We start from the raw sequence: 26,976 nt of genomic DNA, 5'->3' as shown, positions 1-26,976 counted from the left end.
CATAACCAGTGAAAATGCAGTGTTCCCACCATGTCAATGGCTTGTACAATATCAAATTCGAAATGTTATTTAGTTCCCCTTGTTCATATTTCGGGGCTTGTTTTCAATCTTGAATTACCTTTCAGATCTCAAACATTGTGTTAGTTTTCAAGAGAGAATGGGATGTATAACAGATATTCTAGTTCTCAAGAATCTGTTTTACATACAGTAATAGATGCTGTGATGTCTCAGTTAGTGATGCCTTAGACTATAATTATAATCTAACTAGTTAGATAAAGGCTTGTCAAGCAAAAGTGTGACCATATGAATGATTATACAAAAATATAATTCGTAGCTTGAGGCGTTAACTGTGAGGCAAAGCAACATCCATAATGAAATTGAACTTTACACCGTGCTTAGGCGTTGCATATGAACCTTGTGCAATGTAAGATTTTATATACATCCTTGTATAACCTTGAATACAATTTTTGTCCCCTGGAATTACTCTGCCGCTAATTCAAATCAGATGAAATCTAATATTTGGGAGATAATTTGGATTTCGGTATTTCACAACAGCTTTAATTGGCATATAACAACAGATCGAGAACAAGGTTTTGTCATAACCGTCTGTAATGACGGTATAAAGGAACTTTTTTCACTTAGATAACTAGAAAATAACATTACAGTTTTCATCTCTTTTAGAGTGCAGACAGCTGCAGAAATTGTTTCCACTTAAATTTCTATGACCCCTCTCTTAGGCTTACGCACAGTCGTATAATATAACTCTCACCCCAAAGTCCACCCTGCGTCGATGTTCTCCCCCCCCCCAACACACACACCGCTTTTTGTACTTCCAAGCTAATCTACTATTGTATCTCGCCACAGACAAATGCACTGTATAGAAGACTTCTAAACGCAAATATTTGACACCTTTTAAACATTTTGACACCAATATAAACACATACCACATGTTTATATGCTGAACACGCGGATTTTATTTGATAAACGCAACGCAAACGCAAGGAAGCAAGTGGTGACGTATTTTGCTTGCGCGCTGTTTGCCTGCGAACGCTTATAGCTCGAGTAAATATCCATGAACAAAAACGACCGTTTGTGTGCTATAAGGTATTTAAAGCAATGACAACACGCGCCGGCCTTTTGCGTTTGCTCGACCGACTGCGAAGTGTGCATGCTTCGGTCCATCCATGGAGCAATGAAAGTGGAATAAATTGCAACGTTGGTGGCGCAACCCCGCTCCTCCGTCTCGGCGCTGAAGAGAGAGTAGCGCCAACTTCAGACTTTAGAACCCAAATGGCTTTTTCATTATGCGCATTGTACAGCGTTGAGCTATTGTGTGCTTATTTTTCTATGTGCAATTCCGCAAAATCGACCATTTTGATTCCAAACAATGTCACAACCCTCTCTATAAACAGGTCTGATCCACCGTGCACTGCTCTTTAGGGGAAAACCTGTATGTGATGAAATGTGTGAGATGACTGATGTATACACAGTCAATGTTCATTACAGGAGGCATTGGTATAAGTAGGCTAGATCATCACAATTAAACTTCGATTACCGAGCAAAACTATCTGTAAAAAGAGGAGGTAAGCTCTTGACATAATAATCACAGGCAGTGACGGGAAAGTCTGTGGTAATGAAGCGTAGGCTTACCGTAGAGCAGTGTCAAATTTAGTACAGCTCAAAGCGGCTTATCCAGCTGTTGGGTCTTGGAATAGTCATCTTTTGCCAGTGCTCACCATCTCAGTGCATGAATGTATTCTATGCAATGGAGACAGCATTCTGAAGAGAATTGTTTTCCATTTAATGAGAAAAAAATCTCGTAATATTTTCAACTGTAAAAGAGTTTTTGTCCCCTTTATTGTTCTGAACCAACCCTCAAATGTACGATCTGGGATCAAAACCGTCCCCACAACTCGCGCAGTCCCAATGTTCCCAGCAATAAGTCTCGTTTCCATTTGTGCCATTGGCTGTTTTACTTCATTTCCTTTTTCAAAGGGGCATACTCGAGGACACATCATTTCTTTACTTGGGTAATCTATTCAAAATTTATTATTTCCGATTGTGCATACTGGGTCCCAGCACTGAAGTGGTTAATCTAGCTGTTGGACTGACTTTTTTCCCAGATGACTTTCAGAGTGAGGGTTGTAAGGACTGTGCTTGTTGTTGGGACAGTCAGCCTGGCCGTCATGACGTACGGGCCAGCCTTACTCGGCTTCACGGTGTCGGAAATAGCTGCCGGATCAGTGGGGGCCAAAATGATGTCTGCATCGGCCCTCGTGAGCGGGGGCTGCGTGGCAGCCGGGGGAGTCGTGGTCACACTCCAGTCTGTTGGGGCCGGCAGTGGGCACGTAGGAGCTGCGAGCTACGCCGTGTCTGGAGCCATCGGAGGCATCTCGGGAGGTCTCCGAGTCTTTGGGCGCTAAACTGTCCTCACGGTTGAAAATGCAGGTCTCGGGGAGAAATGGCCTGACCTTTGCCTGAAAAAAAAATCAAATCTAATCAAATTATAGAATTTAAAAAGACAACAGAAAACACAGTGGAATCAAGCAGGATATTGAATACATAAATTATAATGTAACAGTGATATTTCTATCCAAAGTATGAGGCCTGAACGCAGTGGCTTATCGGGGGGGGACAGAGGGGCAACCCCCCCCCACGGATTTAACTGAGAATACTTAATAGGTGAGGAGGAAAGAAACTAATCGGTAAATTTATTGATCAAATAAATAGGCTAGGTTCCCCATTATCATATTGAATGAGCACGAAAGTGCATTTGTTTTTGAGTCCCCCCCCCCCACCAAAAGCTGGATACGCCATCGCCTGAATGTAAAGCGTTATTCTCAGGTAAAGTGGCCGCCGGCGTATTTGCCTTGGCTGGTATGCTAATAATGTTCATTGCAGTAATACAACCATGTTACTAGACCAGTCTGTGTGATCCACCATTGAGGTGGCACCACGCGAACAGTTTCTCACTTCTGGTTTTCCCCAACCTAACGAAATGCCGGTGTGGCATTGAATTTGGACAAGCAAGAAAGAAGGGGCACAGACTGATCCTAGTTGATGAATTGTTGAATAACGGAAGTTATCAGTACATGTATATTGAGTTTTATAAGGGAGACCACAATGTGCACAATGTGCCCAGGCTGGTGTGTTTGCATAATGTGTTCATTGACTGTCTGAATCAAGGATCTACAGGCCACAGTAATACCAACAATGTCAGTGGTTTGTATTCAAAAATCGATTGTGCTGTTGACATCGAGGGGGAAAAATGGATTGCTTTGTTCACTCTGCGCAACGCGGATTTGTTATCGGCGGGGGTTACTTGGGTTCCTCAAGCCGACCTTTTTCCCTCTAGGTCACCATTCATTAAATTCATGCAGAGGAAAAATTTGGAACGATATCCGCTGGGTGACAACATGACATGTTTTAAAGTGATTGTGGTTCCACAGACGGGAACAGATCTCGATGAATTTGGAATTTGAAAAAAAAAATGCAGAGTGGGGAATCCAGGTCTTGGGTGGGGAAGGGGGGGGGAAACATCACAATACTTCAGCCAAGGGCGTTTCTGGCCAAATGTGCACGGGATTTACAATTGTTGGCTCTGTCACCAGCCGCGGCGCGCTTCAGACTTAGGTTCAAAACAGTCAAAAAAAGTACGGACACCCTGTAGCTCAGTGCAGCCACGTTTTTGTGGGGTATTTCTTACTTTATTTTCTGATTAAATTGAAGTTGTCTAAACAAAGCCAAAGCTGGGTATAATTTCGTTGAGTTGTAGCAGTGAATATTTAACATTCATCCCAAAACACTGAAGCCATACATGAGCGTCGACGAAGCCAGGATTTGTAAACTAGGTGTGCGTAGTCGCACTAGGGTTTGTGGCCACGACACGGAGGTTCACTCGAGACTCAAGGAGACGTGTGGGCATCACACAGCTTTGCAGCACGCCGTAAGACTTCCTTCATTATTGGAAAGTTTGGTAAGTAAATCCATTTTATATTTTTGTAATTATGACAAATGCTACCTGAACGCCTTGTATCTTAACTTTAAAGGCAGGACCACATGGATATTGTGGCGAAACAGGGTAGCTGCGCAGACTTGTGTTTAGTCTGGGTCATTGATAATTCAGGAGCGTCTTAATCATGCATTAAACATGCGCGCGGCAACCAATGAGAGGCGCGCATTACCTTAGGTCTGGGCGCTGGCTGCGTGGGTTGCCGGGACTTCTCAAGATGGCAGCGTGCTAACCAGAGCTCTGTGGAGTTGTGCTGTATTCCGAGTGTACGGGTAAATATGACGTACGACCGCTGGTGGTTGGGGATCTACCTCAAGTGTACCTGGTGCGATCGGTTAGTGTGGTGCTTGTTCTCAGTTGCCGGAGCTGCCGATTATATCAGATCTCTTTGAAGATTGGGAATCGTTAGACAGTCTCGTTTATTTAAGAAGTGGTAGATTATAGGGTTAGGGAACCCGAGCGAACCAGTTAATTGGGGAATTAGCGAAGCTTAGACTAGAAGGATTGTGTGCCGTTGTTCCATGCTTGTTGGCATAGCGACGGTTGGTTGCGGTCCTGGTCTGGGAGCTTGCTTTCCTCGTTGAGGTTTACCGGGTGCAGGTTTCCGTTAGAGTCTGGTGAGGACTATTATAATCGCCTTCTTAATCAACTTACCTGTGTTATTTCATAATAACTTGAAGTGGGTGAGGGTTATTTAAGTCACCTGAAACCTTGTTGCAGTTTGGGAACTGTGTTGCTTTGTAAGGCAGTACAGATTATTCTTGTATAAGTGTACCCTGTTGTGTTGTACAGTTACGAAGATTGTAATTGCTTGTGTGGTCAAGACTTATCAGTTATAAGCCATCAGTAGATTATTTATTTAGACTTGAGGGCTACCCTGATCACTGTGAGGGTTACCTGGTTATTGTGAGGGTTAGCCTGATCACCGTGAGGGTTTACCCTGATCACTGCGAGGGTTATTCTGGTGTAGGTTAAGGATAAGGCTGATTAATCACGTTCGTGGTGCAGTTGACCACGTAGGACTATCTCCCCGTGAGGATAATTTTGTATATAGTTAATTGCTTTTGTATATAACGGATAACTGAGCACTGACATTGAATAAACCAATCATATAATTGCCTTAGAAATCACTGGTTACCGTGAGATTTAGTCAGTCCTGTATCACTTGTATTGACATTAACTGTAATCTTTATTGACATTGGGATCAATTACCTAATCACAGAGCGGTGGTAAACTTCCACCAAACGAACAGCCCCTAAGGCATAGTCCACCGTTCGTTAACTGATATCCCCCCTTGCGTTTGGATAGCCGCTCATTCTTGCGTAAGGTTAAATAAATATATTTGTGGGGTAGGCCAGGTCAATTCTATCTCCGATCCGGCCAGTCTGCTGGTCCGCCACAAAAAAAGGTGTCAGTTGTTCCGCCACAATATTTTAACTGGACGTGATTTATGAGATGTTCCCGGAGGATGAGCTTCATTTACAACCAGACCAATAGAGTTTAATATATGGCTTTATATCAGAGGGGGCTATTTGAAGTGTGGAATGTGCATGTACAGGACTCTTAAATTTGAGCGAATTCTTAAAAAGGCATCTATTTAAACTGATCGGGAGACGAACTGTGCAAATACGGGGAGACTAGCCCGGCGACCTTGGACTCTGCACCTACCTCCCCGAAGCTTATTATGTGGTATTTCTCATTGGGGGATTTCCCACTACCAGTCGTTCGCCACTGATAGCATATACTCTGAAACTGAGTTTCAGCCCGTTGGAACACTATTAGACACAAAAAGGCTAATCCTACTTTTTTTCTCCCCATAGGTACAATAAGCCTTCCATTTTTTTGGACACAATATTATGATGGTCCAATATGCAATTCTTCCTCTGGTGTCTGGGGCTCAACATGTCAGCGTCCACGTTTTAATTTACCAAACACGGTCACATTCATGCAGGGTGACCCGTAAGTCCTAAATATAACGAGAAACATGCTCGCGCAACAGAAGTGTACCTTTGTTTAGACTTTGAAAGAGCTGGACTTTTTTTTTTCGAAACTCGAAGCCTGCCGAGGGCGTGAGGTTGTGTGAGATGTTTCCATTCAAGTCTAGCGTCAGCAATTTTTTTTTCACCGTGGTCAACGTAGGCGGTCTACATAAATTTCAACTGTAAAGTTTTCTCCTTTTTAATTTCGACTGTACCATATTCAAGGGAAAACGCAGGAGACAACCGATACATCAATATTATTTTGGACCTCTCTTTACGGATCAAGAGGAATCAGTCAAAATTCCCGTGAGGTGAGCTCCATACTTTTGTTGAAGGTCATTCGTTTTTAAAAAATTGTTATGAAGAGTCAACCATTTAATTTGTGCGATTTTTTCAGTTGTTGAAGTTGTACCTTTTTCAGAGCAGTTCTCCTAATCAAAGGTCCCACTGTAATCCGCCTTGAGCAGAAGTGCCCCCTCATTGGTTGAAAGCACCGAGGTGGTCAGGAGTGGTCATTTTATTGGCACCGATGCAACCGTGACACGTGCATTTCCAAGTCGTTCGTAAACCAGTTATGCTCAGTTCCTATCAAAGGAGCCTCTGTTGCCAAGAGAATAGCGCCCTTTCTTCGTCCAGCTCGAGGCCCATTGGATTGACCGATCTGAGCGCATTCTCAAATGTACCGGTACCCAGTACTCGGAAAGCCCCGCCTCTTTTTTTATATAAATAGGTCATGATATTCTAGAGTATTGAGTGCTTACATGCTTAGATTGGTCTTTTTGACAGCAGTAATTATAATATAGATTTATATAGCGCACTCATTCAGAAAACCCATGAAACATTCCGAATACTATTTCAGCTCCCTGGGGCAGCTCGATGCTGCCATTTCGGTGCAAAGCAGCCAAATCAACCGCAATAACCATCTCTGCCCTCACAGGTACCCAATTATTATTGGAGAGAGGCAATGAGTGACAAAGTACCTTGCCCAAGGGCACACTCACCATGACCATAGGCTGGATTCAAACCCCCAACCTGCGCTTTTACTCGCCAACTACGAATCCGATGCTCTTAACCACAGGGCCACGACACTCCAACAATCAAACTTCAGGTTGTTCACCCCTTCTCGGCCATTAACCTTTCATCTGCGTCTATTATGCCTGTTTGGTGTGACGTGGCGGAAATTGAAACGATTTTTGTGAGATTCAATTCTCACTTTAGTTTTCGTCACGAGAATGACAGTTGGAAAGTATGGATTGTGATCCTGAAATTCCAATTTTCCTAATTTAAACCCCAAGACACCATCCTGCATCCTGTTTGTGTGTTTATTGTTCTTTTTTTCCTTTTCGAGAAGCCAGCCAACACAGGCGTGGCATAAGGTCCAAAAATCGAAGTGGATATTGAAGTGGCTGGAAAATTCTGCCAACAGACATATGAATAAGGCCGCAGACAATACTGATAAGGAAAAGAATAACTGATTTAGATGTTTATCTTTTTTGTGGTTTGTTTCAGCTGGAAGGCATTCCGGAGTTGAGGACCAACAATGTGCAAAGAAATAATAGCCGTGGTAGTCGGCCTAATTGCAGGTCTTGTGGCAGCAGAGGTCTTCCACTGCACCGAATTTGGAATTGTTTGCTGTGGCGGAGGGTGTGGTGTAGTCTGCTGGCTTTTTAGCCACATTGTTCAAGAGATTTTTAAAGGTAGCTTTTAGACTGACCCAGCAAGCTTCCCAGTGCCACATTTTGATGGTTGTTAGACGTAGTTGAATCACATACCTAACCCACTTACCAGGTGTGGCAATGGAACTATTGGAATAGGAAAAGATGTACACTTTGAGTGGGGGGAGGGGTGCTGGTACATGTGCCATTCCATATGCGTATTTTTCACACCACATTGCGTCCATGTACATGCATAATTCTTTTATAGATTCTCCACTGTAATTAAGGGAAAGTGAAATGCGATGGATAAGGGAGTAAACCGAAAAAGTACTTATGAATTGACAGGATTGGGTGCTCCATCTTCTGCGCCATGCACTCGCACACCCAAGCACGTACACACAGCGAGGACGCTGCCTCATGAGCTAAACTAAGAAGAACTGGAAACCGAGGACACCAGCCTTGGACTGTCATTACAAGTCAGGAATACCTCCAACAGTCGCAAACTAGCATCGATGTTTCTAACATCCTTGTTCCTTATTACAGCCTTGGGTATAATTATGGAGATCGCAAGCAAAGGGGCGTCCTCTTTCAAAACTGTTGTCTCCGGTTTAAAATAAAAACCATGGGCGGGATGAGCAGATGGGTCGATTGCAGTACTTTAGGGCTAAGACTCGTTGAAGTTAATTATAACTTGCTAATGTAGAGAGAATTTGTGAATTGAAATACTTCTATTGGCCTTTGATGCATCGTCGACATAATAGGGTGCGCTATTTTACAATTTGGAGTAAACCCAAAAGATGTACGTCCAAACCAAACAGCGCCCCTTTTGTGTCCGCCTTACCACAAATGGGATAATGACTGCTATACGTCGTAGCTTTATGTTTGTGCAGGTAGATAGACTGCAGCTGGAAAAGCGTCTATGATAGCCAAAGCCAAGCTACTCCTACAATGCACGATATGCGGCAAAGGGTGACCCCCTCTAGTGTGTCTTCTTCTGTGTTGATGGAATCTTCGGAATTCCTTTCAGATTTCTGAGGGGGGGGGGGTGCAGTAGGCACAATAGTCTTAGGGTATACAGCTTGTGCATCACAGGGTGGGGGTCCCCTTTTGCCGCATATCGTTCATGGTATAAAGCTGCTGCAGCCACTTCCCAGGCACGCGTGTTACATCTTACTACAACTGAGCATATCCGCCTTGCGCAGAAGCGTCTCCTCATCAGCTGAAAGAGCCATGTTTAATAGTTGGGAGCGTTCATTTTTTTTGGTAAGCGATTGGTACAGTCCACTCATTCAAGTGTTACTTTCTGGCCAGCTCATTAGGCCTACCATGAAAAATACCCCGCAGTATCTTTTCAACAAGTAGATTGGTGGGCACCCAAAATGGTGAGATTATGTAAATAATGTGTCAGGATCAACGTCCTGCTTCTTTGGGCTTCCATCTGAGAGCTAAATGGATAAAAGTGGTTGGAAAATTGTCCTTTAGTGCTCCAGAAAGTTGAGCCATAGGCATGCCATTTGAAAATGGCTGTATGTAGATTACGAAACTATCACTATTCGGGTTGAATTTGTACATATGAATGATTATACATAAATCTCGCTATCCCACCAAAAATGAAAAGAATTCGGAAGATTAAGGACAAAATAATATTGGAAATTTGTTTAAGAAAACTAAGGAATGTGGACTTATTATTGATAAATGAACATGCTGTTTTCACTCTGTTTTCAATGGGCACCTTCGAGTTGTAGTGGTCGTTTAACAGGTGAACTTCTTGTTTGTGAACCAGTAGAAACGCAGTGTTCCCACCATGTCAATGGCCTATAAATATCAACTGCAAAATGTTATTTAGTTTCCCTTTTTCATATTTCGGGGCTTGTTTTCAATCTGGAATTAACTTTCAGGTCTCAAAAAATTGTGTTAGTTTCCAAGAGAGAGTGATATATGTAACCGATATCCCAGTTCTCAAGAATATTTGTTTTTACATTACAGTAATGGGTGCTGTATTGTTTCAGTTTGTGATAAATGCCCTTAGGCTATAATTATCTGAACCAACTAGTAACATAAAGCTTGTCAAGCAAGAGTGCGACCATATAAATGTTATTTGTGTCTACTGTACTTACGATGTCTCTTCCCAAATACAAAAATATAATTCACAGCTTGAGGCGTTAACTGTGAGGCGAAGCAACATCTATAATGAAATTGAACTTTACATCGCTCAGGCGTTTCATATAAGGCTTGTACAATGTAAAGTTTCATATACATCGTCGTACAACCTTGAATACATTTTTTTGTCCCCTGGAATTACTCTGCCGCTAATTCAAATCAGATGAAATCTAATATTTGGGACATAAATTGGATTTCAGAAGTTCAGAACAGCTTTAATTGGCACATGACAACGGATTGAGAACAAGGTTTTGTCATATTATGACGGTATAAAGGGACTTTTTTCACTTAGACGAGAAAATAATGTTACAGTTTTCCTCCGGTTTTAGGATGCAGACAGCTCCAGAAAATGTTTCCCACTTAAATTTCTTTTACCCCTTTCTGAGGCTGACGCACAGTCATAATCAATCTTAATTATATAGCTCTCATCCTAAAGTCCACCCTGCGTCGATGTTCGCCCTCCACCCCTGCTTTTTGTACTTCCAGATTAATTTACTATCTCGCCACAGAGAAATACACTGTAAAAGCGGACTTCTAAACGCAAATTAAACGGAAACCTTTGACACTTTTTAAACATTTTGACACGAATATAAATGAGCACATACCACATGTTCATATGCTGAACACTAACGCTAATTTTATTTCATAAACGCAATTTTTAATTAGGGAATTTGTTTGGCATGCGTGGCATAGTGGGATTCACGTTTTAATCCGCTCTAAACAGGCGTTTTATGTCCCGATGATAAACACTTTACAAGTCAAACTCGTTTCACGTCTATAAACGCTCTGTATGTTCAAACGTTGAATGTAAAACGTTCAGGCTTCTACAGTGCAAGGCTGAGCAATGTTGAGATTTATGCTACTCCAAAAACCCCTCAACGGATTAATCTGGTCAGTAAGCATTGTGATTTTCAATTCTCGACTTCGTCAGCACAAGTGGCTTCAGGCTTTGGTTTGACATTTAACTTTACGTGCCATCAGACCCTCTGTTGCAGTGCAACTCCTTTTTGTGTTTTTTTTATTTTCATTAAAATTCTACATGTCCAAACAAAGCCAAACCTATGGAATTCTCTTAAGTGATTTTGAAACGAAGCTGAAGACACGAAACTTTTACAAAGCCTGGATTTGTGAACTGAATGTGCGCAATCGCACCACACACGAGGCGCGGGCAGGGAAGTCGCCAAGACGTTCACATTGTTCACGTTGAAACCCATGCAAGCCGACGTGTCGGGGCATCACAGATCTCTTGCAGAACGCAGTATCATCGTATGGTTTGGTTAGTATATCCATTTCTATCATTTCTTTCAACTCTTTGTAACTCCTTGAAAAAGCAGAATATTTTAAATAGGAATACGTGGAACCATGTGAACGTGGTTTATGAGAGGTTACTTAATTACAGTGGTATGTTACTGCTATTTAGACCTTAAAATTCACTATTTTCTGATCTGACTGTACTGCAACAGGACTAGTTTTGTGTTTAATTAATGAGGTGCTCTGTATTTTGAGTGAATTTTTGAAACACAGCTGAAAACTGAAATGTGTTGATACTTAGACGCCAGGGGGAGCATACACATGTGCTGAGAATACCGGGCGAGTTGCCAACCTTGACTCTGCACTGACCTACTTACAATTCATCGAACTATTTCTCATGAGGGGAATTCCTCATTCCAGCAGGAACAGTGTTGCGCAAATTACATATGTTGCTCTGATGACCGTGTTTTGACAATGGTATGTGTGATATCACATGACACTGATAAAAGACTGCGTGTCTCAGTGTGCACTGAGTATTGTGTCACGGAGAACGCATTGTTGGACAACCTATATTTGGAAAGATTTCACATGAGCAATTTTGTCAGATTATATACATATATCAAGATATTTGTGCCAAAATCATCGTTACGGGCAATTACAATGGGGAAAATCCAGGGGCAACGAACGGGGCACCTGCCCCCCCCCCAGCCAAGAAGATTTTTAAAACTAGAGACAGGCGAATTTTATTGTCTGAATATTACTTGATGAGGTAAGTAAAAGTCTAACATCTTGTATCACCCTTTAACAAACAATTCCACCCCTTTCCTTAAACCATTGCCCCACCCCGGGAAATGTTGCTGTCTTCAGCTTGTGAACGCTTGCCAAAAAAAAAAAAAAAATCTCATGACACTCCCCTCTTTTTTTGGCTAAATTAATTTACTCAATTAGAATGAAACTTTACAACAGGCACATAAAATGACATTGATCAGTGACATATACTAAAATTCAAATTAATGGTACACTGCAAGGAGAAAAAAAAATGATGGGTCACTCTACTTCTTTTTACTTATTGAAAGGTACCAGATCAGGAAGGAGGCCCAGAGGACATCTTAATTAATTGGTGCTTTTGCTGGCCTCCATTATCTATACGTATCAAGAAGGCTCAGTCGGACTTCGTGTTGATTTCCTTGAGGTGTGTACTATTACTGGTCTTGTTGATATAAAGAAGCATTTTGTCCATTTTTAGGAAGGAGTTGTTCCTTTTATATTGCTTGGCTTAGTCCTCAAACAACCACATGCCTTTTTTAGCATTGAAATTTAGGATATTGTGTTAATTTAAGTAAATGTTATGTGATAGCGCGCTTACTAGAATGTATAAGCCGTACCCCCACGCTATGATAGAGCCCACGTCCAGTGTCTCCCCACGCCCACCCAGCTCAGAAATTACAAAAGGACAAAACCCATTGAACGCTCGCTCCAGAAAACCTCCGTGTCCCTCAATGGCCCTCGGGTTCCTCCTTGCAAATGTACCCCAGTTACACTACTGAGTAACAACCCCTACCCATCACAAACACTAACAAATAATTGGTCACGCGGTAAAGGAATTATGGCACGTGACAGAAAGCCGTTTGTTGTAGGGAGTTTTTTTGTAGGCCACGGCAGGCAGTCTGTGTAAATTTGGATATGACAGTAGCGTGACTTCTTTCTGGGAACTTTGGAGGTCAGGGGTTGTGCAGGGATGACTCACCCGGCTATAGAAATTTGGAAAGGGACAGGGAGGGGAAGGAGCTGCCACAATATGGGTGATGTTTACTGTACAGATGCGCGTAAAATATTACACTAATACTGCACATCCATATAATTATGTATTTCAAATTGTTATTGAATACATATTGGTTGTTGGGAAATGCGAAATTTCTTCCCAGTCCCGCAGGATTTACGTCTGTGGACTTGCATAGAACGAAAGTAAACATTAAATTAGTTTCTCCCTATGTCCAAGCTGATTGCCTTTAGAAAGTTCAGCGTACAATGTTTGTTTTGAGACCAGTTATGAGCATTCAAGATGCACGGGCAATGATCACTGGTTGCCAACTTTCCTATAGGCGATGCCTGTAGTCAATTGGTTAATAACAGTTATTACGTACGATCCAGTTGGGCATTTGCCATACGCATATTTAGCCAAGTGTTTCAAGTCCAGGGATTTGATCGCAAAGAAATGTAACACTGCTGCACCGACAGACAGAAAGACAGCCCACGTACATGTATCGAGAGTATAACTGATTTGATCAACGGACAGATCAATTAAGCCAATGAATTATATTATATTTCTGAAGATTTGTTGATGCTCTGTTTCAGCTGGAAAAACGATCCGACATTGAGGACCGACAATGCTCAGAGAAGTAATTGCTTTGCTGGGAAGCATAGCGGCAGGTTATGTCGCAAAACAAATCTACCAGTGCCCTAATGAGGGCGTCATTTGCTGCGCTGGGGTGTGCTTTTTTTTCTGCTTTGGCATTGGACACTGTATTTCAAAGTTAATAAAAACCTGTTATAAGGAAGAAATTTTTACCGATTTAGACATAGTCTGTCAGCAAAATGTTTGAAGAGAAATATATTTTTATCTTCCGCTCAGGTGTAGGATCAATATAAGCCAAATACGCCCTAAATTTGAGGCTAGGGCTAGATATACTCGTGCACCTTTTAGAAGCGGCTGCAGCCACTTCCCTCAACGTCTGTGTTACTGCCGGCTGTAGTCAAATAACTTAGACGGGGTCTGATTAACTTAACTGCAAACTGCTAAAAGCTGTTCAATTTTTATTCATCTAATCTATTTTGGGCTGGATTTAGCACTTTTCAAAACGGTCATCTTCAAATATTTACCAGTTTCCTAGAAAAAATAAGAGATTTAATGGTTGTTTCAGTTCTTAAGATGCTTCACGTGTTCCTCGACGAAAGGATGCGGTATGAAATTTGTCAGTTTGTGATGAATGCTCTTGGTAGTACTATTCACTCCCAGGCTTTTAAAGTTGTATATGAAAAAAACCCTTGAGTTCAGATAGCGTTTTCATTACCTACTTATGCATACTAATGCCCTCTTCAGTATCTACCGCCAAACTTGGCAAAAAGATAGACTTGTTTAGTTTTTAAATTACGCTTACTATCCTAATTTATATATTCACCAGCATTCAAGCAACTGTCACAGAAACCGAAATGATTTTAGATTGTGTGACTATTTTATAGCTATTTTAATATACATAACAGTAAAGGGTTGTCTTCAGTGATGTATTGGGAGTGGGGTGGAGGGCACTGGAGATATTTTGTCATCGTACTTTTAGAAACCGAGCTGTTGTTGACAAATGGGAAGAGCCTCCAACGTAGGGCACCAGTATGGTATTCCCGAGGTTGCACTTTCAAATACCGCTCCAGCCAATTTTTTTGTTCATCTTTATAATCAAATATTTTTATAAATTGAATTCGACTCCCACCTAAAGCGAAGTGTCTTCCGTTATGACATCACAACAATAGCACCTCCATTTGCCAGGAAAGACATAGATAATTTGGAATTAGTGTTTAAAACGAGTTTTTAATTAGATTAGCCGAATCAGCCCTGAGGATAAGTTTCACAAAGTAAAATTAATCCCCATAAACTTGTTCTTTCAATCTCAAAATTGAAAATTGTCAAATCTTGAAGCGATTTGCAGCAAAAGTACTGACAGCAGTGGTGTGTCATTTCCTAACATAGCCGTCTGATTTCGTCTGTAAAACGACGTAGTTAAAAATTAGCTGATTTACATTAAAAGCATGCCATAACACTTTTTGCTCTGGCACTGAACGCGTCAAGAAGTCTATTAAGCCCTTTGATAATTAAATTTGAACAAAATCACTGGTACGCTGAGTTCTTTAAATTCACGTGAACATAACAACTTGAATTCTCCAATATAAAAACACTGTTACTATACATTGTGATTCGGGGCAAGCGCTTGCTAAGTTACATGAAGACGCCTTTCAACAATACACTACTACAACAATACTCAATGGACATAAGAACGGCACAAAGGAACCAGTCCATGCCAGAGATGGTGGTCGCTATGCAAAACCTTGCCTCGAATCACGAGGTATAGCAACAGTGTCTTTAGTCTGGGGAATTCAAACTGTTACTTTCCTGTGCGATCAGAAAACACAGCGTATTTCTAACAAAGATTTTATTCAAATTTAACTCGCAAGTGGCTTATTGTGACAATTACTGATATCCCATGACACTTTTAGGCCACCGTACATGCATGACCTTTATGTTCTTTATGCAAATCCAGCTCGAGCTAGTTCTGTGCACTTACAATAAATTGAAACGAGAGACACAGGTCTGGTTACATTTCAGTCTATAATCTGACCTATTCCTTAGTTCCACACTCACTGCATGATCGACATTTGGTGAGTACGCCTTTGGCTTATGGACATTTTATTTCAGTTAATTTACAAGTGACTTTAATGGTCCATATCCAATCTCTGATTATCCAAAAGCGCGGGAAACGGGCCGACCTGCGCGTACACAATAAATAAACATGCCACCTAAACTTGTTCTCTTCGTTTCTTTTTTATCTCAAAATCTGTTCGGGCTACAAACTCCTAACTCGTTGAGTAGCGTAAAGGAGCTACAATGTTTTCCATTGCATAATTTGATTGTTAACGTTTGTCCAATATTAACTTTATGGGTCTGTTTAACGTCCCAACACATACAGCCCGAGAACCGAACTGTGTTATGTTGGATATTGAATTTTCAAACTGAAATTTCGTCTAAACATGTCTTCGTTTGCTGTCTGGAAAATATTTGGGTAAAGAACTTAAATTTTGTGTGAGAACTATTCCGATATTTGTATGTGTTTTTAAGCACATCTTTATTAATTATGTGCCTTTAACGCAGAAGCATGTGTCGTCAGTGACTAGTCAGATGACATCATTGCAAATAAAACAGAAAGTCATTTTATAACATCCCAGGCGACAAGCATGGCATAATTTTTGTTATAGAGTTCTGTTCCTTTTCGGGGCGTTGAATTATAGCATCACAGGGTTTCGGCATTCAGCAAAAAGTGTTACTTTTTGTGTTGGTTTCATGTGTTTATGAAAATTAGTGTGTGATATTGTTAAGATCATTTTGTGGATGGAAACTTGAGCTTATACAAGAACACAAGTGTAGTCAACCTCTGACCCGCAGACACCCGCGTAACCCGCAGTGCAGTATTTCTCATGGGGGGATTTCCCTGTCGTGTTTCAGCACATGCGTTTATCAATGGACCCGGTCTTTGTACGCGACACTTGAAATACCACGTGGTTTGTTTCCTTAGCCTCCATTCAAGGGCTGAAGATCATTAAGGGATCGCCCCGTCAAAGTGAAACTTACACTGCAGGACTCGAGCTTCAGTGTTAACAAAAGTCAGGTAAGTGCCAGAATCAGGTACACAAACCTGACAAATTTATCCAGCGCCGAAAATGACCGAATTTTTTTTTTTTTGACTGTGCTCTTCAGAAGTTGTTGTCCATGCTTGGTTGTTTGATTTGGTTTTAAGATTGATTTATTTGTTTTGTTCATTGCCTGTCCTGTGCCCTTGTCAACACGAAATGGATTTTTCAAAAATGCCGACCCTGAGATTTAAAGCAAATGCGAGCACTGAGATCAAAATATTTGACGATGGCACTACTGGGCTTCCAAGCGAGCATGTCATTTTGTCGATGGAGGCTACCAGACCAAATAACTGAGGAGTAGGCCTATTGAATCGTAATGTCAAGAAATCTGAATATTTGGTCCCTTGTCAATGGACCAGGCTACTTGGTCTTGTATTTTCAAGGGACTGGACAATATAGCCTCGTCAGTGACAGTTCACAGGATGGTTAAAACCGGTCAGGATGGTCAAAACGGTCTTCGGTTGCGCCACAGTCGTTTTTTTATATGTCGAAAACTGACGCCTTTAGCCTCTGCTTGTACTTCTTCTGAGGTATAGACCTTCCTTAGCATGAGCTTGTAAGCATTATTGAGGGGTTTTAACGTGTGTTCAATTTCTTCTTTCTAACAAACACTGATTTGTAGTTGCCAAAATTCACGCTGGGGCTTCTGAGATTTTTTGAATGTATGAATAATGCCAAACGATGTTGCGTAAAAGGCTTGACGTTTTCATTGCTCATAACAACTGAAAAAGTGATCATCCCCATGCCTCAAGGAATGCTATAGTATCTGTCAAAACTTTACATAATACATATACATGTCATTGCACTCGAAACGAGTTAAAACACCTCCAGCAAGCAAGAAGTGTATTACCCACACCCTTTTGCTAGAGGTTTGTTCATACAATCGTGTAATTGTCGATCGTTTTTAATCAAGGTGAAAGGCCATCCATAATCTACTCATAGTCAAAAGGGACTACGCTTTATCACCGTGATTTGAGCAAGTAGTAACATCATTTAGGCCGTCCATTTTGGCCTGGTTTGAGTCGGCAGACGCGGATCCAGGGGATAGGGGTCACCCCCCGGTAATTGCCGATTTGTTTGTTTGTTTTTTTGGTTTTGCTTGTTTTTGCGACCTAGTCTAAAGGTTTGTCAGTGCCCTTATGGCGTAAACTCTGTTAAGATGTGAAGTGGTTACAACAACAGCGACCTACACAGTTCAAAAATATATCGACCCCCAGCAAGAAATCCTAGAGATCTGCCCCTGGCAGGGAAAACATGGGTAGGGTTTGGATGGTCTAGATTGGGTGAGATTTGGTGGACTCATACCGATTTTGAGAATGTTAGGCTACCAAAACGCGGGCGGCGGGGAATTCTGAATTGGATTATTTTTACAATTTTTTTCCTCCTCACAACACCTCAGGGCAAACCTGCCTTTTCTTCAGGATGTGCTGGGAACTCATTGGAGGGATAGTAGCCTTGCTGGTTGTTCAAATCGGTGCGCCCGCAGTAGGATGTACGGCGTACGGTATACAACCGGGCTCCTTAGCGGATACACTGATGAAGTTTTCCGACATCATAAACGGGATAAGTTTCGGATGGTCGTTATGGATTGCTGAAGCACTTGGAGCTGCATGCCGGTCCATAGCATCTGAAGGCTTTACTGTTAAGAGTGGCTTGGTAGTTTTCGTTGCTGGTTGTATGATCTTCGCAGCAATAAAAAAATTCTTCCAATGTCTCGGAATAATCGAGAAGTAATTATCCACGGGAGTTTTTATAAACCTAGAAAGCCTTAAAATAGATTTTCTTTCACGTTTAAAAAAGCTTATTTTAGGTCGAAAAGTACAGGTGGTAAAAATATGATACATTTTTCATAAGTCGGCAATTAAATTTCAAATGCTTTCCGGTGAATCGAGAAAAAAAGTTACATTTTCCGACGACGCGCCTTTCAATAAGGGGTCTTCTTTTCCAGGAGAACAATTTCTATAAATATGTATCTTTATCTCATAATGACTGCTAACTGGCACTGATATGGATATTGATTAGTACATAGCTGTGGGTGTTCCATGCACATGGAGCTGCGCTGTAAGCAGTAAGCCATAGCCTTTTGGTCATATGCAGTACTGTAGCCGCATTTACGTTGAGCCTCGCTTCGAATGTCGATCTTCTGCAGTGTTGTATCCAACTCGTACTTGTCGAAAAAAAAGAGCGGGGAAAAACGGTGGTTGTTTAAACGCTGATTTTCTGTTGAAGATGCATGATCGGATATTTCAAGGTGATGGTTCATCCATTTTTTAAAATTCTGAATGCTATACAATTAGCTGGTTTTGATTTGCTTCCATACAATTTACCACAAGCCTGAGTAGTATTTGTAGAGGTTAGTCCTTTTTTTATAGTTATGTTCTTACGTATATTTTGCTAAGCATAAACATAGGTCTTAAATGAGTAAATAAGAGTTTCAAACATGTTACATTTAATATTACACGTGTGACCGTTGTGATTTTTGTAGAACAATCAGGTTACTATAGAAATACACACATTTTAAAAGTTCCAGCGCTTTGCGTTTCAATACCAGTGGAATTCCTAAAGGTAAAAGGGTACATGTTTTTTAATTTGTGCGTTTGTTTTGCTGTTTTTGCCTCTTGGCCTTTTGTTTGGATCGAAACAACAGGGTCCCAAACCTTAATTTTTAACTGACACAGTTCCCCCAGACATTGGTTTTTCCATCAGTGACATCTGGCAATCCCTGCTCTCCTCCCAGTCCAATGGTCCTCTATACCCTAGGACACCCCCACCCCGCCTGTGGGTCTCCTGTACCCTCGGCCCTCACCCCGCCCCTACCTATGCCCAATGGACACGCCTCACTGACCTGCAGGACCCCGTCCTGCATGAGCGCACACCACTAGCATCCTCGTCACATCCCGTTGCATCCAGCCACCTTATATATACAGCTCCATCTGCAGCATCTTTTCAGTCTCCCGACGACAGACTGAGCACGCAGTCCGAAACGTAGAGTATACTATCGTTTTTTTTTCAGAACCACACATACTCATAGGAGAGATATATTCCTTTGCATGGTGCAACCGCAAGCCTTTTCATCTGTTCCTGTCCTTCACCATGAGTAGCCTGAAATTCCAACTGCAACATACATTATCTTTATAGATTGTTCAGCAGCACGAAGGTAACAGAACTGAGTTCAGCCTTGGCTGGTGGCACGTTTTGCCCCCAAATTCACACATACCCTATCACACAGGAGTGTTTTTTATCTAGCAAATAGTAATTTGTATTTTTTAGATGAGGGAGATTTATTACCGTTTTGTGGATTATTCCGTTGCTTATTTACTGACGGCCGGTCATAGTTTTCTCACCACGAGTAGGCCAAAACTGTGCTTCTGTGAAGTAAAAAAGAGAGAAGGTGGTGAACAAATGATGTTTGGGAATTTTCCAGAATGATCACCATCACTTCTCAACATTGCGCCGATGCCACTGGGTGCCACGCTCTTGCAATGAATCGCAAAGTCAATTTGATGTACCATCATAACGGCCAGAAGAGTCTCTTCGACTGAAAAGCTTATGAAAGCACAGCATACATGAAATGCAGATTGTATAGGTACATGTATATCCCTGTTCACAAGGAAGGCCTGTGCTTGACATTGTGCATTGCTCATTTCGGGGATTCCCCAACACCCTAAGGCTGACGTGTTACATGTACTACAGCATCGCTGCTTTTGTGCGACCCAAGCCCCCTGTGTTAGAAAATAGGGTGGTGCATTTTTGAAGCATGACAGTAAGTTTGCCAGTGGGAATTTGAAGTTTTTAATTGTCCACTTTTGACGAGCCACGAGAGTTGTTACAATCCAAATTTCTCCGTGACTTAATGACTTAGTGACTTTTAGGCAAAGTCACTAATTCCGAAAATCATCTAGCAGAATGTGAGAAAATGAGGTTGTCCACTTTTGACGCTCCATGCATGCACGCAGTTTTAACTTTCAAGGCTTTGAAAGGGACGCATGGTTGATTGCGTGAGTTCGTGTGTTTAAGCGTGGCATACATAGTGTGGACCTTGCACAAAAGAAGTCCACATAATGTAGGGTGCGATGGTGTAGTGTGGACTCGCACACGTCCACACAATGTTTTCCCCTCTCTGAAAAACAGTTTCAGAGGCAAAATGAAGAGGAGCAGTCAAGGAAATCATCCTCAAAAATCCAGCTCGAAGGAGTTATCCCAGTTGGAGAAAAAGGAGCATTTTCCTCAAGGAGAGGAAAACAAAAGAATGTCCACAATTGGTATGTAAAATAGGTGTGGGTGTGTATGTGGGTGTCCCAATTTAGTCCAAAAACAAGGCGGAGATGTGATCATGGCATTGAGATCACTGACTTTTTGACAGCTTGGACTCGGGTCTTTGGTAATGCATTAGTGTATGGCTTTTATATATGCCAAAATCTGGCAGGAACAGCTTGTAAAATCATGCTCGAGTTAAAACCGTGGCCTGGGTATCACTCTGGTCGGGTTGGGTTTTGACTGAGTCTATTTTGTTAGCTCACATTTAGTGATGCGTAACCAGAGGATCCAAGATCGTGGGGAAAGCCAATTATTAGCCTTATTTTACAACAAAACAATGTGCACAAAACAAGTACTAAAAGGGCAGGCTCCATCCCACTTAAGAATGTCCATCATTCCTTTTATGTCGGGAAGCACGATTTAAAATGGCCATCTTCGTTACATTAAAAAGCTAATACATGACCGTTTTCTGAGAGACGGTAAACTTGACACAAACTTGATTCCTCGATGTTTGTTTTTCAGTTACCGGTCCGACAGGGATCCTCCATCAAACATGTTGGGCGCCATTCTTGCGGGATGCATTTTCCTGGTCGTATTTCTGGTGGTTATCCGACTGGTAGGATTTTCACCTGGCGGAATACTGAGTGGGTCCTGGGCAGCAGTCATCATGTCCGTCGAAGCGATTTTAAGCGGCGGTGGTGTAGTGGCCGGAGGGCTTACTTCCACACTCCAGGTCATAGGATCCAGGGGGCCGAGTCTGATGGCTGCTTTAGCAATCATTTCCGTAGGGGCATTCTTGTGGATCTACTTGTTTTGAGCCCCCCCCAAGGGTAACTTGGGGGGTATGAAAGGTAACTTACTTGAATTCAATTTCATTTCCTTTGCTTCGAAATGTTACAGCTTCTCACCCTAACCTCTAATTAAAGCTCACCCTTCTTGAAATTGATTCTCGATCCATAGTGCCTCCGTTTGACATCGCGGGTGTAAGCATACAAATTTAGAAATCCCAATGCTGATGAACGATGGAAAAAACTGATTTCGAGTCATTAAGACTGGCCGATAAGACCGATCATTTACCAATTTTGCAAATGCATTACCGGATAGAATGCCACGTAAAAGCTAAAGTATTTCTCATTCATTAAGAAATATTAATTCCCGTACTATTAATAGTTTCCATCTTAGCTTGCAAGCTATGGACTGGAATACAGTGTTTCATAAAGCCAGTGTTAATGATGCTTTTGATGTTTTCTTGGTCAGTTTTTTGACATGTATAATAAGTGTTTTACTGTCTGTAGGGCCAGTGAATCCAATAATCTGAAGCCAAAGATGACTGATGGTATTCGTAATTCAATCAAGCATAAAAACAAACTGTATTAAGAAATTTTTTACTTTACCCAATGACGCCAATATAATCGATTTCGTAACAAACTTAATGTAATAATTAATACAGCTTCAGTTTTACCAAGGCGAAATCCAATACTAAAAGAAATTTGGAACATTATTAACTCAGTTCTTAAAAATTGTTCCAGATTGAATAGCCCTGTAAAAGTTTCCCACAATGGTAAGACTATTTACAGCTTTGAAGAAATTGCCAACAATTATTTTGCTCGAATTCGACCATCCTTCGATTAAAAGATCCCTCCTGCTCAGATCAATGATAAGTATTTTCTTAAGCGCCAAAATCCCAAGTCCATACTTCTGATCTGACTTCCACCTCTGATATCTGCTGGTGTACATGGTGTAAGTCCAAGGGTTGTCAAATCTGTTATAAGATTAATTAGTGACCCTCCTATGTTATATTATTAACGTATCCTTAACTACTGTCACTTTTCTAGACAAGTTAAAGTCTGCCAGAGTTACACCTATTTTGAAAGACGGAGATCCTGCAGAGAATGGGAAATACAGACCTATTTGTATTCTGTCCTGTTTCTCTAAACTGTTTGAAAAAAATGGATAAGTCTCGGCTGCTCTATAGTGGTCAATATAGGTTTCGTAGTGATCATTCTACTTGAATGCCATTACTTTATTTAATTAATAAAATCATTCATGGTTATGAGGGCAATCAGTATATCATGAGTATTTTTTCTAGATTTGTCTAAAGCTTTTGACACAATTAATCATAGTATTCTATTAGATTAGCCGGAGTACTATTGGTTTAGAGGTGTGGTTCATGACTGGTTTGCCAATTACATAACTAATTATGTTGATTCCATTAAATTTTCTTGTCTCTCCTAAATATCTTACGGTGTACCATACGGTTCATTGTTAGGCCTACTTATATTTATTATATATGTAAATGGTATTAGCAAATCTTCTGACTTTTTGTAGTCTATGCTGATGATACAAATGTGTTATGTACCGACAAAGATTTACATGTTCTGTTTGAAGAAGCAAGTATGCACTTGGCAAAGGTTTCTGACTGGTTTAGGGCCAAAAGACTATCGATAAATCACAAGATGTGTAATTTATGATTCTGCAATGAGAATAAGACGTGCATTCATTATTATAATGTTGTTATTGATAATAAATTCATACAATGTTGTTAATACCTCTATCAAAATTGAGTTTAGCATTGATAGTAAGCTAACATGGAAGCCCAATATAAATTGAATCTGTACCAAACTTTAAAGTCGATTTAAATAATTAGTAGACTCAAACCTCTTTTCGAATGTACTATTTTGCGTACTCTTTACTGCTCACTAGTATTACCTTACATTTCATATTGTAATATTATGTAGGGAAATCTGTATCCTAGAAACTTGAGTAAATTGATAACATTGCAGAAGAAGGCTCTCCGTATCATTTAAAAAAATCACCTTAGGGCAAATACTTGTCCCATATTTAAAGGCTATCCTCTCCTTTGCATATACCCAAGTGTAGGATTACTGCATCTAAACATAACCTATGATATTCTTTGCCACGTCTTTGGAATAGTTTACCTATCATGATAGGGAACTCATCCAGTCTGAGGCTTTTCCAATCGAATCTTACGTAACATCTCCTTTAAATTGGGGTGGCTTTCTGCTCTCTTTTCAATCTACTATTTAAATCTCTTCTTAGGTCAAAACGTACGTACTGCGTATTGACCATTCCTGACCCTCCGAAGTATATTGTGGATGATCTGAACAACACGTTTTTCAATTTCTTGTGGAAGGGAAAAGATCGTGTTACTAGAAACTACACGGTTCAAGACTACAGCGTAGGTGGCTTGAAGACGATAGATACTAGAGCTGATATCGATGCTCTCGATGCTCCAGATGGTTCAAGACTACAGCGTGGGTGGCTTGAAGACGATAGATATTAGAGCTGATATCGATGCTCTAAAAATTACCTGGCTCCGTAGGCTTTTAGTTTCAGAAGGCTTTGCCTAGTCACTTTTGGCCCATGTTATACTTGGTACCTATGGTGCAATGGTTCTCAAAGGGGGTTCTTTTCATTGGTTCACTGCTAATAACCGTTTATATGAACATAATCAAATATGGGCCGATGTATTGAACTCCTGGTATAAATTTACCTCTTGTCATAAATCTATGTCCCACAAAGACGTCTTAAAAAGTAGTCTTTGGTTCAACGATTTTGTTAAAGTTGGTAACAAATGTATTTATTGTAGACACTAGACGTCGGCCAGTATTCTTTATATTAGTAATCTTCTAGATGACAATGGAAGGTTTCTACCACTTAATTCTTTTAAAGACAAATTTAACGTTCGTACAAACTTTACTCAATACGGTGCTGTTGTTAAAGCTGTTAAGCGAACCTTTCAAGATATACTTGAAACAGAGAACAGGAATGTGAACCACCCCATCATTCCCCTCTATCTTAGTTTTTAAAAAAAGGTTAAGCTGTACTTTCTCTGTAAAAAAAATTATCTATTGTGAACAGTGAAAATCGAAGATTTAGTTCAAAGTCGGACTTATACTCTAGACGTTTTCAAGAGTGAGGTTACTGCGACACTAATTTTGGTGATTCCTTTTCCATATCTAGCTTTAATAATGTTCAGAACAAATCTAGTGTATCTTGTGTTATGTGAATGTGAACTGAAGATAAAGAAATAAATGAGTTACCCAGGAAAAAAAAGAAATAACATCGAAAGTATTAATTTAAAGGAAAACGAAAGATGGGATAGTGAGCTTTAATTTGATAGGTCCTATGTGACTTTAATACCTAAGAAACTTGTGAGTATATTTCCTGATTGTTTGAAATAGGGGTATTTATTGATGTTGAATATGATAGCTTATACTGATCAATTTTTGTGGTTAGCAACCATTAAAGCGCACGTAATTTTGGGTCCGTTGAAGCCATACGGCAAACAGAAAAAGTTGCTCGTTCTGATCACAACGGTAAGGTCCGCTCAAGCATTTTCATTAAAGCTACAAGCACAAACAATCAAGTAGACTTGTCGAGCTTTTGTACACCACAGTAATTGTTGGTACGTTACCTAAACTCCTTGCAAGATAAACAAGTGTAGGCTAGCTATTTACAACTCGGTTTCGAGGTGACGTACCCACACGATCAACAAAGCATGACCATCACATTGAACAACTGAGCCGTTGAAAAAGGCTACTGCTGCATTAGATGACGGGATAACAAAAGAATTACATCAGACATCTCATTTTCATCACAAAGGATGTGCTAAGGTTCAGGTTCGGCCCTGAACAATATTAAGATAGGAGCACATGCGCAGGTGGCCCAACACCCAATTTCTCATGGCGGCTCAAAACAGAAGGCCTTCTTCAGCGGGCGACAGCAAGGGTTCTCATGACGACGGGGTCACCGAGCCTTGTCAAGCTCCACCATGCCAAAGCGGAAGGCAGCCACATCCACTGTCAAGGGCAGGAATCTTTTCTAAAGCGTTCTTCATGTAAGTTGGATTGAAACAGTCTGTGCACACCGGTGATCTGTTTCCAGGATTCTTCTCAACTTCCTGCTCAGTTATCATGGAGTTATCCATGCATTAGACACTGCCCGTTCTGGCTTTATGTCATAGCATGGTGGAAGGAAAAGTGGTAAAAGTCCAACCACGGAGAAGAGAGAGAACTACTCTAACCATGGACTAGAAAAAGTTTTAAACATGCATGACATGGACGGACATGACAAAAGATATCCTGTGCGCAAGCCTCAATCATCATGAGGCAAATTGTCTGAAGATTCATTATTTTGCAGTGCAAGGAAACGCTTCCATATATTTCCTACTTGGCCCTAAAATGTGACTTATTGTGGCATTCTGATGTTTAATTGTTTCAGAAAAAATCTCTCCGAGCCCGTAAAATCTTTTGATACGTAAAAGACTACACGATTCACCCTGATTCAGTCTAAACAGGCCACCCTGCAAATTGTGAGTCAAGTTTATACACAGTTTACAACTGGTTAACTTGACTGGTACTTGGGTGTTTGCAATTCCATTTTCTCTTGTTGAATGCATGACCTTACCAATTCCGTAACGCTGCGCTTGCTTGCTTGCACCCTCGCCATGGTGTTTTCCTGATCGAAGAGCATGCAGGGTCGGCCTATACGTGACAGGAATTCCATGTTTGTATTTTTTTTAGTTTTTTATTCAAGAACGAGTCTGCCAAACTACAGTAGGAAAGAAGAATCGATTTTTTTTCATTGTCAAGACCGTACCGGCATAGTTAGGCCTATGCCACACAAGCATACCCTTGTTGTACGTGTTAATTTACTCCTGTGAAGTCACTCAATGAAGTTAGGTAGAGCTCTTAAAAAAATCTATGTAAAGTGTAGTTTTGATTTTTTTTCTCCGACTCTGAAACATCTCATTCGAAATGAAACCTCAGTCACAGAAAGAGGTATTGCATCCATTAACGCTTTAATATCTCCAAGTAAAACTGTGTCTTGGATTTAAGGATTTTTCGGAAATTAGGGATTTTAACACGTTCAAGTTATCATTTTCTCTCAGCATTTTGTTAAGTTTTCATTTTGCCATACGAACAATTCTCTGTGATTCTTTTTTCATTCTGCTGCTCTTTGTTTTTTAAATTTTCTATGGTGATTTCAACCTTCATTGAAGTTGGAAGGTTGGTTGATTCTCTTTCTCAGTTTTTATTGTTTTTTTCTACATTTGTTATTCTTGTTTTTCATTTAATTCAATTTTCTTTGCTTTTGGTATGGTAAAATTTTGCTTTGTAAAGATTTTCATTGAATATCACCTTTTATTCTATGCTCATTTCGCTGTCCTGAATTTGCTTAA

General features: G+C 40.8%; 2 protein-coding genes across 12 annotated transcripts in view; both read left to right on the top strand.

Moving 5' to 3' along the window:
• Positions 1 to 9: 9 nt before the first annotated feature.
• Positions 10 to 9,738, top strand: LOC110980778 (uncharacterized). Of its 3 annotated transcripts, XR_015427700.1 has the most exons (5): positions 10 to 1,583; positions 2,124 to 3,976; positions 5,833 to 5,971; positions 6,217 to 6,302; positions 7,501 to 9,738. XR_015427700.1 is itself a non-coding variant. In XM_087145900.1 (4 exons), the coding sequence occupies exons 2-4, from the start codon at positions 3,818 to 3,820 to the stop codon at positions 7,520 to 7,522; spliced, it is 267 nt and encodes an 88-aa protein (XP_087002026.1). In that variant the 5' UTR covers positions 10 to 1,583; positions 2,124 to 3,817; the 3' UTR covers positions 7,523 to 9,738. The 3 variants fall into 3 exon arrangements, 1 of the variants encoding a protein (XP_087002026.1); XR_015427699.1 differs by having other exon boundaries at positions 5,833 to 6,302; XM_087145900.1 differs by lacking the exon at positions 5,833 to 5,971.
• A 1,188-nt stretch (positions 9,739 to 10,926) lies between these two features.
• LOC110980767 (ATP-binding cassette sub-family C member 4-like) overlaps positions 10,927 to 26,976 on the top strand; it is a 34,602-nt gene continuing 18,552 nt past the window's right edge. Inside the window, exons 1-6 of one of the 9 annotated variants that reach the window (XM_087145612.1) lie at positions 10,928 to 11,082; positions 12,134 to 12,249; positions 13,413 to 15,485; positions 16,397 to 16,489; positions 21,294 to 21,622; positions 23,926 to 25,632. In XM_087145612.1, coding sequence (XP_087001738.1) covers positions 25,448 to 25,632 — 185 coding nt within the window. In that variant the 5' untranslated portion in view covers positions 10,928 to 11,082; positions 12,134 to 12,249; positions 13,413 to 15,485; ... (1 more) ...; positions 21,294 to 21,622; positions 23,926 to 25,447. Of the gene's footprint in view, positions 11,083 to 12,133; positions 12,250 to 13,412; positions 15,486 to 16,326; positions 16,490 to 19,527; positions 19,672 to 21,293; positions 25,633 to 26,976 lie in introns of all 9 variants that reach the window. The other 8 variants (XM_087145609.1, XM_087145607.1, XR_015427662.1 and 5 more) reach the window with 8 other exon arrangements.

Source organism: Acanthaster planci, linkage group LG14 (assembly GCF_054643075.1).
Source record: "Acanthaster planci isolate LZ-2023a linkage group LG14, COTS_SCS, whole genome shotgun sequence".
Taxonomy (NCBI): domain Eukaryota; kingdom Metazoa; phylum Echinodermata; class Asteroidea; order Valvatida; family Acanthasteridae; genus Acanthaster; species Acanthaster planci.
This window is presented reverse-complemented; position numbering and strand designations above follow the sequence as displayed.

Coding starts and splice junctions, on each gene's coding strand:
- LOC110980778 (XM_087145900.1), top strand. CDS start 3,818: ATGAGCGTCGACGAAGCCAGGATTTGTAAACTAGGTGTGCGTAGTCGC. Junction 3,977..6,216: donor CTTCATTATTGGAAAGTTTG/GTAAGTAAATCC, acceptor ACCATATTCAAG/GGAAAACGCAGGAGACAACC. Junction 6,303..7,500: donor TCAGTCAAAATTCCCGTGAG/GTGAGCTCCATA, acceptor GGTTTGTTTCAG/CTGGAAGGCATTCCGGAGTT.